Source organism: Onychomys torridus, chromosome 2 (assembly GCF_903995425.1).
Source record: "Onychomys torridus chromosome 2, mOncTor1.1, whole genome shotgun sequence".
Classification (NCBI taxonomy): Eukaryota; Metazoa; Chordata; class Mammalia; order Rodentia; family Cricetidae; genus Onychomys; species Onychomys torridus.
The window spans coordinates 16,526,454-16,545,072 of NC_050444.1; the positions used below are offsets into that span (position 1 = coordinate 16,526,454).

Here is an 18,619-nt window from a genome sequence, read left to right on the forward strand (position 1 = left end):
TGTGTTTGCTATCTCCATATGGTTCTAATGTTAGCTGATCATTTCATACATCCTTTCAACAAAAACTAATAATTAATATTTAATGGGCCAGCAACATGAAGGTCATGTATGATCAATGTTTTTATAATCGAATGAATAAGAAAATTGTGCTAAAATAAAAACATGTATAGCATTAGAAGAAAGAATGAGAACGTTGGAAGCTAAGTGTTCATGGAACCTAAATCAAATGAACTATGAGAAAGACTGACTCCAGGGTTGGGTTTGAGCACTGCCCTCTCCTCTTTACCTCACTCTAATACAGGCAATGGAAAGCACTGGTGTAGGAACTTTTGATGTAGGACATCCCAACCAAGTGTAGGATGCTCCATCCATTCACCTCTAAACAACAATGCTAATGAAAATGACAGAGGGCAGCTTGGATGCCATCTACAATTGGTACACAGTACACAAAATTCTTGTTCTTTTTTTACCTATGGACTTTGTCCCCAAATCTTGAAAATCTGTAAAAAGATTCTTGTATGTTTCAATAAAGTCTGCTACCTGGAAAGTAAAATACAAGTTCAGATTTTTTTTTTTTTTTTTGATATATGAGTAGTTTTCAAAAGCTAAGGGAGTATGATTTGACATAAGCGAGTGTGTTAAAATATAAAAATAGAGAAGTAGAATAAGTATCCTTGGAGTTGGGAATTTGAAAGAGAACATCATTTGTCAAGAACCTTTCAGTTGTGTGACAGATGCAAAGATCATATATTTCAAAATAAATGATAAAAAATGAGGAGTTAAAATGCAGAAATGTTTCCTAAAGGTGAAGGCAATGTGGTTTGTGGAGAACCACCACAAGCAGGTTTTAAGAAGCACACATACACACCACAGAGGGCAGGGAGGACAGGAGGAAGGAAGGAGAGGAAAGAGCAACTATTTGATTGTTGATTAGAATACTAGAATCAGAAATGGTGAATCAAGGACTGGAGAGATGCACAGTGGTTAAGAGCACTGCATGCTCTTCCCAAAGACCATAGTTTGGTTCCCAGCACTCAGCAGGTGGTTCATTGTTGTGTGATATTTTGTTTGTGTTCTGACAAATAAAGATTGCCTGGAGGTCAGAGGGCAGAGCTAGCCACCAGTTAACCAGAGACACCAGGTAATGGTGTCTCACAACTTTAATCTCAGCACTTGAGAAGAGGAAGCAGGAAGATCAGGAGTTCAAGGACACCCTGGGCTACATGAAATTGAACTAGTCTAAAAGAGAAACAGAGCCAGGAGGTGGTGGTGCACGCCTTTAATCCCAACATTAGGGAGGTGGAGGCAGAAATATAAGGTGGGTAGAGACAGGAACTTGGCACCCATTCAGTCTGAGGATTCTTATAGACAGAAGCCCCTATTCTGTCTGAGGATCCGTAGCGGCAAGAACTCTGTGGTGGCTGTTGCTCTGCTCCTCTGATCTTTCAGCTTTCACCCTCGATATCTGACTCCAGGATTTTATTGATAAGACTAATTAGGATCACGATTTAGTTCATAGTTACTGACTGTAACTCCAGCTCTGGCCTATGATGATAACACCGACAAAAACGTGTTACACAGACATACATAAATAATAAAATCTGAAGAAATATATATATATAACTGGTGATTCATAAAGTAGAAAAAAAGAAGTGAAATCCTTTGCAAGACAATACTGCAGGTCCACTTCTGACCTGAGGGCAGAAATTTCCACTGCCCTCAAACTGCACAAATGTGATGGTATGAATTCCAATTTCTCCAGAGTCAGTATATAGCACAAGACTTGTAATCCAGGACCCAATGGTCACAAATAGCATATGCCTCTCCACTTTGATTCATGCTGCAAATAGTTTTTCTAACAGTTGTTATATTCAATTCTGCTTTCTTCTGTGTATATGTCATGAAGTCATTAATGTGGGTAATGAAGATCAATATGTAAAGATGTACAACAGACTTCTATCCTGGGCCTCTCTGAAACTTGGGCTGCATTCATTGTGGAACAATTTCTGACTTTGTTTTTGGATTCTGAGATGGAGCTCATGTGCATATTTTATTAAATTTTGATTCTGTTGGACATTTAATGCATTTAAGTCCATTATTCCATTACCCAAAGAAACCAGTTAGAAGGCAAATAAAGCATATACTAGAGCAAGCATAATCCATAAAATAAAAGTTGAAGGCGCATATTCCCACATCTGGCAATGATTAATATGTGAATATCATTTTCTTTTTAGTTGTGATAGTTTACATCAGTTTTAATCGCCAAACAAAAAGTAGCTGAGTAATAGTGCTGGCACCATCTCTTTATTCCAGCTCCAAATGTGTGGAATAAAAGGTTCAGCAATAACTCACTCTGATAGCATTACACAGGGAATTACAATGGATGTGTTGAAGGAAAATAATTATGCATGTAGCCTTAGGCTATAAGAGAACCCCCTCCCTTTTACATTGAGCTTGTAATAGATCTATGTGAGAAGCAATACAGAGGACAGGATTATTATCTTCTGTGACTGCAGCAATATCTGTTAGAAACAGTACAAATTCATGAAACAAGGTGATTTCAAACTTCCACAATGAACTATACTAAGTTACAAGCTCCAGTGTTAAGAAACTATAGAAATCCACCCACAAATATTCAAATAAAAAATTCATACATTTCACATGTTTTCTGGTTCCGAAAGACTCATGTCCAGTAAAACCTATGGTCACTATGAGAACACGAGCACTGTATATGATGCAGTCCTTTTCGCTGTGACAGAACCACACAATCAAATTCTGCTACCTAAGAAGAATATTATAGGCCTCTGCATAGCCACATTTCGTTGTGACTGATACAGAAATTGAGAGAGCAAGTAGTGAAGGTGAGGCAACTAAGGAAGATCTTGTTTCAAATATCAGACCAAAGAAAGTCTTTGTGATTATGACTCTGAACTAAGATACAGAGCTTAAAAGCATGGGTGCTTTAAACCCCGCTTTGTTTTTAACACCTACTGAGAGAAACCTGGTTGGTTAGGTCCTGTGAGGCAGTCTGAATGTGAATGCTTGGCAAATCCTATGGTAATTCTAGTGTAGGTTTAAGACTTACATTTCAAATATGTTTAAAAAGAAATGGGCAAGCATCAATTTAGTTTTTCATTCTATTGAGTAAACAGTTGCTATTTCAAAATTTCCATGACATGTGAAAAAAGGAAATAGGAAAAGACTGGCAGGGGCAGATGAACCAGAATCCTATGCCCATCCCATTTTGCCATCACAATGCTTTTCTCAAATTTTAATACCAAAGCCAAAACAAAACCTAGGTCCAAAGACCAGTGCTCCTCTGTAGGAAGAGCTATGCCCTACTGCATGAACTTCAGTGTCAACGTGTCCATGTAGCTACGCTGGGAGTGAGAACACACCATGTTCATCCAGGTTGCCCATGAATGCCATGGGACATGCTCGTCCATCCCTTGCCTCCCTCAGGAGCAGCCTGCTCCCATGACCACATTATCATTCTCAGCTCTACTCTTAGCTGCACCCAGGTGTAGCTGAACTTTTCTCCAGCCCTGCCTGGCCCACAGTCAGGACAATTCTCTCTCACCCTCCAGTCCCACAGCCGCTCAGAGCCAACCAAGTAAACACACAGAGACTTGTATTATGTAAACTGTTTGGCCTAACGGCTCAGGCTTCTAACTATCTAGTTCTTACATCTTAAATTACCCCATTTCTATAAATCTATACCTTGCCACATGGCTCGTGGCTTACCAGTATCTTACATGTTAGTACTCATGGCGGCAGCTGGTGGCATCTCCTGACTGAGCCTTCCTGTTTCCAGAATTTTCTTTTTTGTTTGTCTGCCTATACTTCCTGTCTGGCTACTGGCCAATTGGCATTTTATTTATTCAGAGCGATATCCACAACACCCAGGTCATCCTTAGTCATCTTTCCTCATCAACATTTTATTCTCTGCTTTGTTCTTTTGATGATAATGTCTTTCAAACTATTTATTATAATAAATTATTCTCCAAGAAACCAATATATCACAATAGTTTCTATGTGCATTTCATTCTTTATCCTACTTATTCCATCGCAGATAAATGGCGAGAACTTCTGACTAATGGTGAGACGTTCAGGCCAAGGACGTAGATAATCTGACAGGAGGAATATTTAGATACTCTGAAAATCCTACTATGATGTGTTTAGCCATCCAACCAACTTCCTCTCTGGGGTGTTTCAGTCTTTCTGGCTGTTGCCTCAACCTCTGCATCCTTCCAGCCATCTAGGCTTCACTGGCTTAAATAAAGTCACAAGGCACTCTATTAAAAGAATAGGTTCCTCTGGGCTTCGTAAGAAAACGGGCAGCACAGAAACTTGGGAGTCAATATGTAAGACAGTGTGGAAGGAGCACGGAGTGTGGAGCTGGAAACCACAGTGGAAGAGCAGGCCTCACATTTCACAAAACCAGAAACTAAACTAAGCATTAAAACTAAGACTTTGAAAAAATGGCAACATTCAAGGCAAAGGAAATAACAATGGAATTCTGGTTTTATGACTGTTTACTTCTTTATTGAAGGGTTCCCAAAGCAGAGCATCTCCATCAGGTTCCTCCTCACAGACGTGGGGAACCCCACAGAAGAGGGGAGGAAGAACAATAGGAACCAGAAGGGTCAAGGACACCAGGAGAACATGACCCACAGAATCAACTAAGCAGGGCTCATAGGATCTCAGAGACTGAAGTGGCAACCACAGAGTCTGCATGGGTCTGTACTAGGTCCTCTGTATGTATGTTATGTTTGTGTAGCTTGGTGTTTTTGTGAGACTCCTAACAGTGGGAGTGGAGGGTGACTAACTCTTTTGCCTGTGCTTGGGACTCTTTTCCTCCTACTAAGTTGCCCTGTCCAGCCTTTATAGAGGGGTTTGTGCATGGTCCTATTGTATCTTGTTGTGCTGTGTTGGGTTGATATCCCTGGAAGGCCTGATTTTTCTGGAGGTAAATGGAGGAGCAGTGGATCTGGGGAAGAATGGGAGTGGTGTGGGCTGAGAGAAATGGAGGGAGGAGAAAATGCAGTCAGGATGTATTGTATGAGAGAATAATAAATAAAATAACAAATAATAACAAAAGGAAAGCAGAATAACTGTTTTTCTTGAGTATGATTTCTCAAAATATGAACTAATTGCCCATTTTCCTGGAAAAGCAGGAGGCTCTGAGCAGGAGAAACACACCAAAAGCTTGCTATATTTATGCAGAATGGCCACTTTTTTTGCTGGTAAATCAGTAGAAAATTAATTAGGGTTTTTAAATACTGGATATTTTGAAATACATTTAGAGGACTTAACCATTTAGTGCCAATCAAGCCTCCTTTCCTGAAAGCACACAACATAAAACAATAAATAAACAAGGCTCCACCCACAGTGGAAAATTATCATCAAGATTCTGCCATGTAACTGCCTCTGTAATTGGTGAAATTACCTGTAATAGTTGAGGAAAAGCGAGTCAATTAAAGTCTACCTTCTGTAGATAGATGACTCATCATTACAACAATTGCTAGACTATAACATCTAGCTTCCAAGCAGTTGGTGTATTATAAACCCAGTCCTGACAACCTGACTTTATTCCATAATCCAACCACATCAGATTAGCTAGGAACTGCTACCATGTCAAGTTAACAGGTTAGTTGTGTGACTGGCTGCTCAATTTTATGGCACATGGAAACTGAACCTAGGTCTTCAGCTTCTGAACATCTATCACTGTTTACTTTTTTTTTAGGGTCTCTCTATCATCTCTCTATCTTTATTTTTCCTTTACAGCTTATATATCTCAGCAAAATATTTCAAGCAATATAAAAATCATAACATGGTTACATTCTATTTTTAGGTGAATGATTGTAATAATTATAGGTGAAAAGCAACATGTTTACCATTTCCCTTATGTGATTAAACAGTTTAAGTATTACAGGTGAAAAACAGCAACTTGTAATAGATTAACAGAGTGTAAACAAGCAAGGTATTTTACTGGCAGGCTGAATTTTGTGGTTATAAAAAAAGGATCATAATTCACAAATTTCCCCCAGCTGGATCAGGCCCTCTGGATAAGTGAGACAATTGAATAGCTTAAACTGTTTGGGGGGGGGGGCATCCAGGCTGTGGGACCAGGACCTGTCCTTAGTGCATGAGCTGGCTGTTTGGAACCTTGGGCTTACCCAGGGACACTTTGCTCAGCCTGGAAGGAGGGGACTGGACCTGCCTGTACTGAATCCACCAGGTTTAAATTAATCCCCAGGGGAGTCTTGGCCCTGGAGGAGATGGGAATGGGGGGGAGGGGATGGGGGGAAGGTGGGGATGGGGGCGGGAGGGGGGAGGACAGGGGAACCCATAGCTGATGTGTAAAATTATAACACAAATATAATAATAATAATAATAATAATAATAATAATAATAATAAAAGATCAGTCACTTTATTATTTATCTCAAAGGTAATCTTATAAAAAAAATCTTAAAAGAACCACAAATCTAAACTTCTTTGTGTGAAATACAGTCAACTCTACTTTAACTCCTCAGGGTGCATACCCACTTATCAACAGGTTGGGTTTTTTTTTTTTTCAAATTTAACTTTTTATTGATTTTTTGGTTTGTGGATTTCACATCACTGTTTACTTTTTTTGAGCAAGGATTCAAGAACTTGCCACAAATGGTCTTGAACTCATTCTATAGCCCAACAGCCTTTGAACTTGCAATTCTCCTACTATAATGCTTTAAGTAGACCACTCAGGATCAACTATTATATTCTTATGTAAAATTGTTTGCATACAAATAAACTTTCTTCTTCGTGTTTTTAATTAGCATGTATTAGTTATGCACATAGTGTTTCGGTGTAAGATGTTCACACAGCGTGGGTAATGTATTTTGAATGTATCATCCCTTAGACTCTCCAGGCCTGTCACTTCTACTGACCCTTTCCTCTTTCCTGCTAGTCATCCTACTTCCATGTCTTTTTAGCATTTTTTATTTGTTTGTTTGTTTGTTTGTTTCCTTTGTTTTTTGTTTTTTTGTTTTTTTGTTTGTTTTGATGACCTAATGAGTTTCATTAAGATTGCTTACAGGAACATGGACAGGAAGTTATTTACAGGAGTGTGGGCAGCTTACTTGTGACTAATAACTGTATTTTGTGGGCATGAAAAGGGAAATTATTAATGTGTAGAAAATTTGTAATTCTTTGCTATGGACAAAGTTTTGTTCTTTCAAAATTCATATGTGGAAACCCAGCCCTTCAATATGGCTATATATGGAGATAGGGCTGACAAGATTGTACCATGTCCTTAGTTTGAGTTCCTGTCCTCAGAAGATTAGTGTACTTATAAGAAAATACTAGTACATAAGAATAGCTTCTTCCACCATGAAGACATGCAGAAAGCATCTGCCTACAGACGAAGAGGAAAGCACTCCCCAGAAACCAAACTGGCCTGCACCTTAACTGTGTTTTCCTAACCTCAAAACAAAACAGTGAGAGATGTGTTTCTGTTGGAGCCGTACCCACCTGGCATTTTGTGATAGCAACCCAAACAGACTGACAGACTGGGGCTAAGCTGAGAAATTCTACTGTAACAAATACCTAAAGACATGTTAGAAACTTGGGGAACTGGCGAATGGGTGGAGGCCAGAGTTTTGAGATGAATGCTAGGAAAAGCCTGGATTGCTCTTGGTAGAGTATACACTCTAAAAGCCATCACAACCTCACAACCGTGGCTAGAAGGCAAAGGAACCATAGACAAAGCCTCCATTCTGAAGAACAAATAACAATTGTGAAGAGAGTGCTGGGATGAATGCAGCCATGAAAAACAAGGCTGAGGAAACAGCAGGCACAGAAGAGGACAGTGTTATTGAAAACTAGAGGAGGCAATGATCCTTGCTACATGTCAGAGAACTAGGTGAACTAGGCTCTAGTGTTTAAAACTGGAAAGTAGCAAATTTGAGCTATTTGGCTGTAGTTTTTTTATTTATATGTATATGTTTGTGTGTGTGTGTGTGTGTGTGTGTGTGTGTGTGTGTGTGTGTGGTGTGCATGCACATGTATGTGTATATATGTGGACACTTGGAGTGGGTGCATGAGGGAGCCCAAAGTCAGTGTCAGGAATCTTCCTTGGTTTCTCCTGTGGTGATATTGTGTTCCCCAAAATATTGTGCACCCTAATAAACTTATCTGGGGTCAGAGAACAGAAGAGCCAATAGATACAGAGGCCAGGATATGGTGGCACACACACCTTTAATCCTTAATCCTATCACTTGGGAGGCAGAGATCCATCCAAATCTCTGTGAGTTTAAACCCACACTGGAAACAGCCAGACATGGTGACTCACGCCTTTAATCCCAGAAAGTGAGCCTTTAATTCCAGGAAGTGATGGAAGAAAACAGAAAGGTATATAAGGTGTGAGGACCAGGAACTGGAGCTGGTTAAGCTTCCTTAGGATCAGCTGAGGAATTGGTGAGGTGAGGTTGTTGTGGCTTGTTCTGCTTCTCTGATCTTCCAGCATTCACCCCAGTACCTGGCTTTAGGTTTGTTTTTATTAATAAGTACCTTTAAGATTCATGCTACACGCTCTACCTGATTCTTCGAGGAAGGCCCTCTCAGTTAAACCCCATGCTAGGCTACCCTCCTTGGCCAGCTTGCTTCTGGGATCCCTGTCTCGGCCTCCCCTCCAGGATTTGCCCACTCCACATTTATGTGTATACAATGAGAGTTCACCAAATGCCACCCCCAGCTGAGGATATTCCTAAGCAAAGCCCTGAGGGAGTGGTTTGTTCCTTCTGGTTGTTTGCAATAAAATGTGAAGGGCAATAACTGAACACAATGCACATGAATTTGAAAATTTGGAGAGTTCTTAGCTTGTCCATGCAGCATAAAATGAGAAACCTTTTTCTGAGAAGTGTAGTTAGATAGGCAGAACATTTAACAAGGAGGTATTGGCGGCTGTTACTGTCAGGACGAGGTTTCCGCCAAACGCGCCCACATGGAGTCCTGCCGGTTCAACACAAGAAGGCAAGTGGGCTGCTCAGGAGGGAGGGCTGCTGTTAGTGGTGCTGTACGAGAAACTGCGAAAAGAAACGAAACAAAAGCAAAACAGAAACAAACAAACAAACAAAGCCGGCTTGAGTGGAAATCTAGCAGCAGCGGGAAGCTGCAAGTGGCCTGCAACTGCCTTAGAAACCAGGGGCGGAAATTTCCCTGGCGTTGTTTCCCCACCCCAGCAGAGACAGACTTCCTGACCTGAGTGTTAACTTCTGGCAAGTTTTGATAGCTCTGTGTTTTCCCAGGCACACCCAGCTTTTACAGCCAGTGAGCTCTAAAAGATACTCAGTGTGGATCCTGATCTGACTCTAAAGCATGCCCCTCTTTGTACTCTCCACTCCTGGAGGAAGACATAAAATGGCCCCGGCTGACTACTTCATTATGAAGTCAGTCAGCCACCTCAGCAGCAGTAGAAGCTGAATCACACCAACAACCACACTGTCAGTGTGAACTGGAAGAGATAGAGATGGTTCAACGGGAGCTGTGTGAGTCTTCCCATGTTTTGATAGTTTGCAGAGGCACAGGATTTGGGAGCAAGTCTGGAGATTTGAAAGCAAGACTGTCACTCTAGGGGGTCCAGAATGTGAAGAATCAACAGACTAAAAGAGGATTACTTTCAAGATTTAAGATTTAATGGATGGAAAAATGATTCGGTGGATCAAGGTCCTTCTGCCAAGCCCAACAACCTAAATTCAGTCCCTGGAATCCACGTGGTAGAAGGAAAGAACCAACTCGCAAGAGTCTCTAGGTGTCTCTCCCAGTCTCTCACTTGGTTCCCCCTCTACACACACACACACACACACACACACACACACACACACACACACACACACACCTGCACTCATACACACTTGAACATATACACATGCACACACGATTAAATAAATGAATAAATACTGAAAAGATTTATGAACCTGACTCTCGTGAGCTTGGGTTTTTTCCTTGGTGTCCATCATTCCTTTCTTCTGTTTCTGTTCTCTGGATGAGACCTTCCTTCCTCTCCCTATCCTTTTACTGTACTTTGGGAGTATATAGCTTGCATTTTGCACATGTTCATGGCTGGAGAGAAATTTTATGTAGAAATAAATCACACCTCTAATTCTCAGCCACATATGATTAAGATAATATTTGGATACAACTGGCTGTTAGGATTAGTGCTAGACAGAGGTAACACTTCTGGAGCTGTAGAGTTTGAATGAATATATTTTTTAAATTTAAGGAGGACACAAATGTAGGGGACACCAGTGTTGAGAGAAGAAGGCTATGGTTTGAATTCCATTTGGAAACGATGTCTGTAAAGATGTAATTGAAGTTAAACTTGGTGTCGTGAAGGTGTGTCCTTATAAAAAGAAATGCTAAGGGATCTCTCTTTCTGCTCTCCCCCCACCCCCAGTGAGAAGTCACAACCTACAACAGACGAGAGCTTTTATCAGAAACCGTGTTAGCTCCCTCCACCCTGGATGCCCTGTTGCAGGTCCTGTGAGGATGAACACACAGTGTTTAAGCCTGCCAGGCTGGTGTTTGCCACAGTAGTGCACGCTGACGTCCTTCCTCATCAGTCCCATTTGTGTTTCCATCCATCTCGGGAGACTTTCTAACCTCATGATGTACATTTAACTCACTTTCTTTATTGTGTTCTTGGCACAATGTCAACCAACTCACAATAGACATGTTTTCAACACACCCTGTTTCTTTTCTGAAGTCCCTGGTTGGAACACAGCACTGGAGGGCAGGGATGTTTTGTTTGCTTGTTTTTCTGTTTTATTCTCTACTGTGTCTCCAGTGCATAAGCAAACATGCTTTATTTTCTTGTTTAGGAACAGTTACCATTAAAGTTGAACTCAGCCTCAGAGCCCAGGAAAGACAAAATCACATAGCAAAAAACACAAGCAGAAAATAAAAATACAGACATCAATTAAAATTAGAACAAAAAAGAATATAAGTCTGGCAAAAGAATGTTATGCAACTGCAGTGCTAGCAAAAGAGAGAGAGACAAAAACAGGAAAAAAAAAAAAAACAACAAAAACATGGCCCTTTCAGTAGTGTATAAATCAAGGCACTGAAATTTACAGACCCAGGCTGAAATTTTGTAAAAACAAATTGCTAGGAACAGTGAACACTTCCAAGAATTTTCAACACATACTATTCTGTGGTCAGAGCAAGAAAGCAGTGTGTACTATTTGCTTTGCAGGGGAGTGAATACTCTGAAATAATGGACACAAACCCACAAAAAATTATACTTATCGTATTTCAATTTATTTCCACGTAAATTGGTTGTTTACATGCTGAGTTAGTACAAATAATTATAAAAAAAACAGTAATTAATTGCATGGAAAATATAAAAATAAGTGCAGCATTTTAGACGACATGATTTTTCACTACAGATATTTGGATTGAGAAAGCACCACTTAAGTCCCTATTTGAAATCTATCTGGCAACAAACTGACTGCCAAAAAGCATATTTGGAACTGAATCAGATCAACCAGCAGAACACAAAACTGACATTTCAGAGGTGTGTGTATGTTCAGCAACATACCAACATATTTCGGCAACCATTAAATGTCAAGCGTGACTCATATGGGATATTAACACATTAATGTTTTCATTAAAAAAGAAAGATCTCTTTCCTCATTACATTGCAGGGGAAATCTGTCAAATAAATTATTGCAAAGTAGTTTAAGCTAAACTTTATAATGCTGAAATTATATAATTGAGGGCAAATAACCTTTAAAATGAAAGACAAATGGCAAAATTTAAGGGCATTTAATTTGCATAAATGTAATGTTAAGTCATTTCCTGGTTATATATTTCATATCTGCCATATTAGATTCTCAACACCTGTATAGATCAGTTTTGTTTTTTAATGCTATTTTACTACAATAAGCACTATGGAAGGAGTTTATCATATAAAAAAAATAAGATGTCCTGTAAGACTAGGTCAGCGTGCTGATAGAAACTTTGCAACACTGGAGTTGTCTTGCAGTTTCTATGTTCTCTGCTTCTTCCTTGAAATAGACACTTGCATGTCTAAAACTTATACGCAGTTCTTGGACTCACAGGACTTAATTTAAGAGACTTTCTTTGAGTAAACAGTCCTCGTGGTCTTGGAATAAACAGTGGACTTAACCCAGTGTGTGGTTTGGTTTGCCTTGTCCTTAAATGTAACATTAATATTTGACACTGAAATTAATGGTGTTAACTTTTTATGCACTAAACATACTATAAATACTTAAATGTTCTCAAATTCAGTTTCTCAGGCAATACTGTCCCAGCATTAACAACAAAACAGAACAAATCATCCATCAATTAGCTGTAATGATTTTAATGTCAGCCATGGCTCATCATCTACAACAAATCTATAATGCCTACAATGCATAAGCTCAATTATAGGCTAAACTTTTATAGCAAATATCAATTGATATGTACCATCATACATTTCTGTTCTTGGCTTTCCATGACTCATGATTATATGACAGGGATCAGTAGATTGAGGATAGAGAATATCACCACCATGAACCTTTAGAATAAAGCAAATGGATGACACAGAATAAAACTCCTTTTAATAAGAAAGCTATTTCTAATTCCCCCTCAACTTCCCCTTGGAACCATATACAATGAATAGTAGTCACCTGACTTGTTACTAACCAAATTAGCAATAAGAAGATCCTGGGCCTTTGGGAACCAATACTGTTCTTTCTAGTTTGTTTCAGTAAAATTAAAATGACTATGAAAATTTGGAACACTATTTTTGGCAATTAAATTTTATTATTTCATCTTACTAAAGACTGAGGTGCTAAAATTAAGGATCACAGGAATGTTTACCACACACTTGCTGAGGAATATTTCAATATGTCACTTGGACAGGAGTTAGGATTCGGCCAGTTTTTAATTTCTATTTTTAACTTGCTTTTCAAACACCCTTTGCAATGCCTGGCTTTTTCTGTTAATGGTAGTCTCTAGAATAGTTTAAATGCCATTAAGAATAAAGCATAATTTAATCTATGGCTTCATATAAAAGTTAATTTGTTAGAAAATTGTGAAATTGAATACTTGTGTGTAATTTTAAATAAAATATACACACATTGAAAAATAGTGTCTACACTTTTATTAGGCCCTTAGTGTTGTCAGTTATCACGTTATTTTGGTATATTTACAGATAATCACATCCAAGCTCACCTCGAACAAAAGAAAATGGAAATATACTAGGGAGATCAATCTATCTATCTATCTGCCATCTATCTATCTTGGTATAGATAAATTACCTACTATACTTTATTGGCTTGTTATCTCTAAAATAGAAAATATACAATTTCTAAAGTTAACCTTGTATCAAAATAGCATAAAACCATTCTAATCATGACGTTTTGTCATCTAAAAGATCCTATCTGTAAAATATTAGATGTTGAATTCTCATATTCTCTGACTGCAATAAAAATCATGCTGAAAGCCAAATATCTTACATGTGGCATGTAGAAATGAAAGCTATCTGACTGGGTATACTAATGGTTTCCAGTATTCACAATTAAGCATATGAATGTCAAGGACTTGGTTTTGCTAAAATGGCAGGTTTCTTCCTAATACAAAAGCATAATTGAATCCATGAATACTGCCAGAGTGATTGTGTTGATCCATATTGACATTAATAGCTTCTAGTTTATCTTTTTTCCTAGTTGCTTCATTTCTGTGGGTTTCATTCTTCACTATATGTGGTGATACTTTATCTTACTGATGTTTAAATAACTCTGGGGTAAATATGGGAAAATGGCACACTTGCTAACTTCTTTTACACATTAGTTAGATTATCTTATTTTTTATGAATGGCTTATAAATAGTCTAAACCACTTCCTATTAAAGTGTTCTCCCACTTGTTAGCTTACAATGAAATAGAGATAATACCATACAAAATAGCTCATAAAAGTGTCTTCACTATTTAGTAAGCTAAAGTTACATGCATATTGATCCCTATATAAAACAACTAAATGAATCTGTTTATTAAGAAAGATTAGACAAATAAGGGGTCAGCAAGCCTTGGCCAATGGCTATGCAGTTGCTAACTCATATCATTCTTACTGAAATAGAGGCCATATGCAGCATCCATACACCAAAATTTGTGCAAAATGCCAATAACTGGCCTCTTCAGGGCAGTTGCTAAAGATGAGATGTGATCTTCATCGCATGGGCCTCAGACTTCACTGTGATCACTGACCTTGCTCAAATTCTAAAAGCGAAGAGGAAGAAACAAGCACTCATTACTCACACATCTTCGTGTCACTCCTATAGTGAAAGAATGACTGTTAACAGAAGCCAGCCACAAGTCATGGTATGAAAATGGACATTCTCCAAGGTGTGAGAGTACAGTGATGTGGGAGGAAGCTCCAAGGCCAAGGTCCTGACTGAAGCAAGCTGAATGGTGTGACTTCCTTTCACCTTAATTTTACTCATTCTGAAAACTGGCTGAATGAGAATATCCACCTCATATGGAGTGGCAAATTTACATAATATGAGTAAGGCTTTTAGAATATTCTAGAGCACAGTAGATACTCAATACATGTTAATAATGACAGCATTATTTGGAAACTACACACTCTTCTGACTGAAGATGACAAGACTCACTGTGGGAAGCACTAATGCTATCCTAGGGAAGAGGAAGGCAAAAGGATTTTAAAGTCACAGGAAAATTGCAGGAAACCACAGCTCTCAGGATCATTGTAAAACTAACACAAAAAGCTCAATATTGTACAGTAATTTGTGTACTTGAAGTCATGTGACCATTAGACTCTGTAAATGGTGTTTCAAAAGATAACAATATAAATGAACATAGTGACAAGAGTATTCAAGCATAAAAATAATATTTAAAATATATATTTAGTATTTCTGCATTGGAGAAAGCCAAGATCAAATTCCAGGACAGTAGATCTTGAAGGCCATTAAAGCAAAGAATCTGCACTTGATAGGTGATCATCAAACTCTCTAAGCCATGATAACATTAGAAGATCCAAATTATTTAACAATTGTTCATAACTTGCCCATAAGTAATGTGTACAGTAAATGTGTCAGATACAAAGGGAAGGGATATTCATAGATTTTTTTTTTAAATCAATGGGGAGGGAAATTGCTATAATACTTCCAAAGCCCTTGATTCTATAGGCTAGTTTTTCTTACAATGCCTGCTTGCTAACTGAATCAGCTCACCTTATTTGACTGGATGGTACTTATTGCAGCAGGTACTGAGTCAAAAAAAATCGGTTTCTCAGTGTCTAGGTCCCCGTAGTATGCCATTGCTTTCATTAAGGATGCTGCAAGAAAGCACAGGATATGTAAAGACACCTGGGGCAGCAGAGTCCTCGCTTGATGTTTGCAGATGCCACACTCTTACCTGTGCAATTGGCTAAGAACACATCGACGCCCCTGCTCCTGCAGTCCAGGTAAAGCTGGAAGAAGTGAAAGAGCACTCTCATGGTTAGTTCAGAATAGAAGACTAGAGGGAGGAAATGGGTTTTGTGGGGCTGGGAAAGAGAATTCCTCGGGAAAACAAAGGATAAAAACGATGTTTCTGAAGTTAAGCCACCAGAGGGAGGCATTGTTACACAGTTACGGACATGCCCAGTGAGCTCTAAGAGATGCACACAGTGAATCATTCTACAGAGACCAAATTTAGCTGCTCATATTACCATTTCTTTAGAAAAGTTAAAAGCTTTTTCTTCCCTGTAAGAATGATATAAGGTTGCTGTCAACATCTTTTATGCAAAGTCAAGGACCAACCTGTGGAAGTGATGAAGGCTGCTGGCCTGCTAACTTTAATACTTCACACAATTTAGGAATATTTCATTGGCTCAATAAATCCCAGCTATTAAACTTCATTATAACCTGAACCAATTTTTCCAGTTTTAAAAATCAATCAAGGTGAGAAATTCTAACTAATGCTTGGGTGGACTAGGGCCTTGACTCTTACCTCCTAGACAACTCAACCAGAAACAATTTATGAATGATTGATATTAAATTCATCAAAAGCAAAATATGACCATGAAGTGTGTCTAAAGTGTGTGTAAAGGTTCATTTACAATTGGATGGAACTGGTTATGTGATAGTGACACTTCTTATATACAATGCAATCTAAGAATGCATTGTAACCATGTACATTATCCTTCTTCCTCAGTAAGTCATTCTTTCAAAATGAGAATTGTAGATTAATCAGAGTTGTACCAACTTGAGTGTAAATGAATAAAAACACACAAAAAATAAAATATGGGCTCTGACTTTGACACTGAATGAGTGGCTCCTGCTTCTCTAAGTTAATGTGACTAATTCAAGGTGACTTCTCTTGTTTTACTTTCTGTAAAGCCCAGTGGAGCACAAACACATTGCTATTATGGGTGACTTGTTGATGTTGATAAACACAATTTCCAATTCACCAACCTGAACCCCTACCCCCACCCCATCCCCCATGAAAGAATAAATAGAAGTCACCCAGTTCCCTTCAGTCCACAACTCCAGGATCAATGCTCTTCATGCTGAAATAAGTAAACAGTCTATCTAGAGCGTTGCAAAAACACAGGGAAGCTGGCATGGCTGGAGGCACCCCTGCTGCTCTTGCTCCAGACTCTTCGCCAAAGTAGCTGGAACTAAGAAATAGTCTTGCATTCAAATACATTATTTATGCTTTAAGAAGTGGTTTTTAAAACTTTATATATATATATATATATATATATATATATATATATATATATAATTTTATATATGATATGATATTTATATAAGCTGCTATTGTGTATGTGTTTGTGTCACCCATGAGCACACAATGGAGATTAAAAAAATTTTGTGGAGTCAGTTCATTCTTCTCATGTTTATGCAGATTCTGGGGATCAACTCAACATGTCAGGCTTGCCTAGCAAGCCCCTTTACCCACCGAGGCATCTCACTAGCTCAAGAAATGACTTTCTAAAGTGAGAAAAGCAATACTACATGCTGGCATTTCCAAGTGCCTCCTAACTGTGCTGGCCATGCCAATACTTTGTTGAGTATTTCCCGTGCCATACGCCATCTCTGAGCTCACAATGTGATAGATCTCTACTTCTAGGGTATAGAAAAGCAAGTAAGTGGGGGCCAGGGAGATGCCTCAGTAGGTAAAGCCCTTGTTGCACACGTACATATGTCATTCGTGTGTCCACACTCACTCATGTGACCACATACACGGAGTGCAGGGGAAGTAGAAAGAATGAAAATAGACATTATCTCCAAGCACAGAAGTAGTATTTGACTGATATATCAATCCAAAATGTTTCTGTCCTTACTGCCTATGTCCTAAACACACATTATAATGTGGCCATAATGCAATAGAGCAAATAGTAAATAATATGGAGGAAAAAGATGAAAACAGGCATAAAACTGCTATCTTTGTATGTACAGTGAAAAATACTTTGTCAAGCACAAGTATAACTTTCCTGAGAATTTAAAAATAAATTGTATCAATTGTCTTAATCCAGCACAAACAATTTTTAATCCATTACCATGATTCAGGGTAAACAAAACCCTTCATTCATTAGCATGCCTGGTGCCTGGACTGCTTGATACATCTTAACTATCAGCCTTCAACCCTAAGCTTAAGGGCGGTGGGTCCCTCGTCGTCATCTTCTCCAATTCTAAGGGGTTTTCAAACATTTAAAGAAGCAACTAATAATTCCAGCTACAAACTGAAATGCAGTTCAATACCAACAGCAAACCCACACACAGGCCTAACTGGTAAAAAGGGCAAACAGCTTCTCTTCCTTCAGCAGGGCCCTGGACCACCTGCAGCAGTCTCCTAGGAGAGTTTCAAAGAAGCCTGGAACCAGAGCCAAGCCTCAGAAACTGAATTTTAAGTGAGCTCCCAGGAGTTTAAGCGCCTTCTCCTGGACTTAGACAATACAGAGAAAAGAAAAATACCAGCCACCAAAGGACATCCAGTGAAGAGAGACCAGGTACTTAAACCTTGATTTGCTCCATTTCTTTGCTTTCTAAATACCTTTAATTCTTAAAACCAAGCCATCTCCTCATTTCCACAAAGGAATTGCCTGAGATTTCAATGGGATGATTCCCCAGCACGTAGCTAGCTGGTGTGTGATAGATCCAGCAGGACACCCAGTTTCCCCTCCAACAACTGGACAAGAGTTACTCAATTTGACTTTACATTGTCTGGAATGTGAAAGGCGGGAAATTTCAAAGTAAATTTCAAATACAAATGAAGAGATAAAAAAATATATGGGATATGAGTCAAAATTCACAATGTGAAGCTGTATCAATCTGTGATTAACCTGAACTTGACAGATCAGTTTTTCTGTTCATCTACTTACGTATTTATTCGGGGGATTGAACCCAAGGCTTTGATTGCTGGTCAGCACTCTATCACTGAACTAGAGCCCCAGAGCTAACACAACAACAACAAAACAAAAAGCAACAATGGGATGGAGAGAAAGAAAGAAGAGAGGACCTCTGTGTGAGCCCAGCTTCCCTCACAAAGCAGTTCCCAGCCACAGCATGATGGGGAGTAATTGCAGCAGTTTCATTGAGTGGAGCAGGCAGACACAGAGTTCAGGGAGC

At 38.9% G+C, this 18,619-nt stretch overlaps 1 protein-coding gene across 1 annotated transcript in view; it reads right to left on the reverse strand.

Annotated features, from left to right (window-relative positions):
- Positions 1-11,313: 11,313 nt before the first annotated feature.
- Slc26a7 (solute carrier family 26 member 7) overlaps positions 11,314-18,619 on the reverse strand; it is a 126,623-nt gene continuing 119,317 nt past the window's right edge. Inside the window, exons 17-19 of the mRNA XM_036178694.1 lie at positions 15,420-15,474; positions 15,236-15,339; positions 11,314-14,261 (exon numbers count right to left, since the gene is read on the reverse strand). Of these exons, the coding sequence (XP_036034587.1) occupies positions 14,226-14,261; positions 15,236-15,339; positions 15,420-15,474 (195 nt within the window). The 3' untranslated portion in view covers positions 11,314-14,225. The remainder of the gene's footprint in view (positions 14,262-15,235; positions 15,340-15,419; positions 15,475-18,619) is intronic.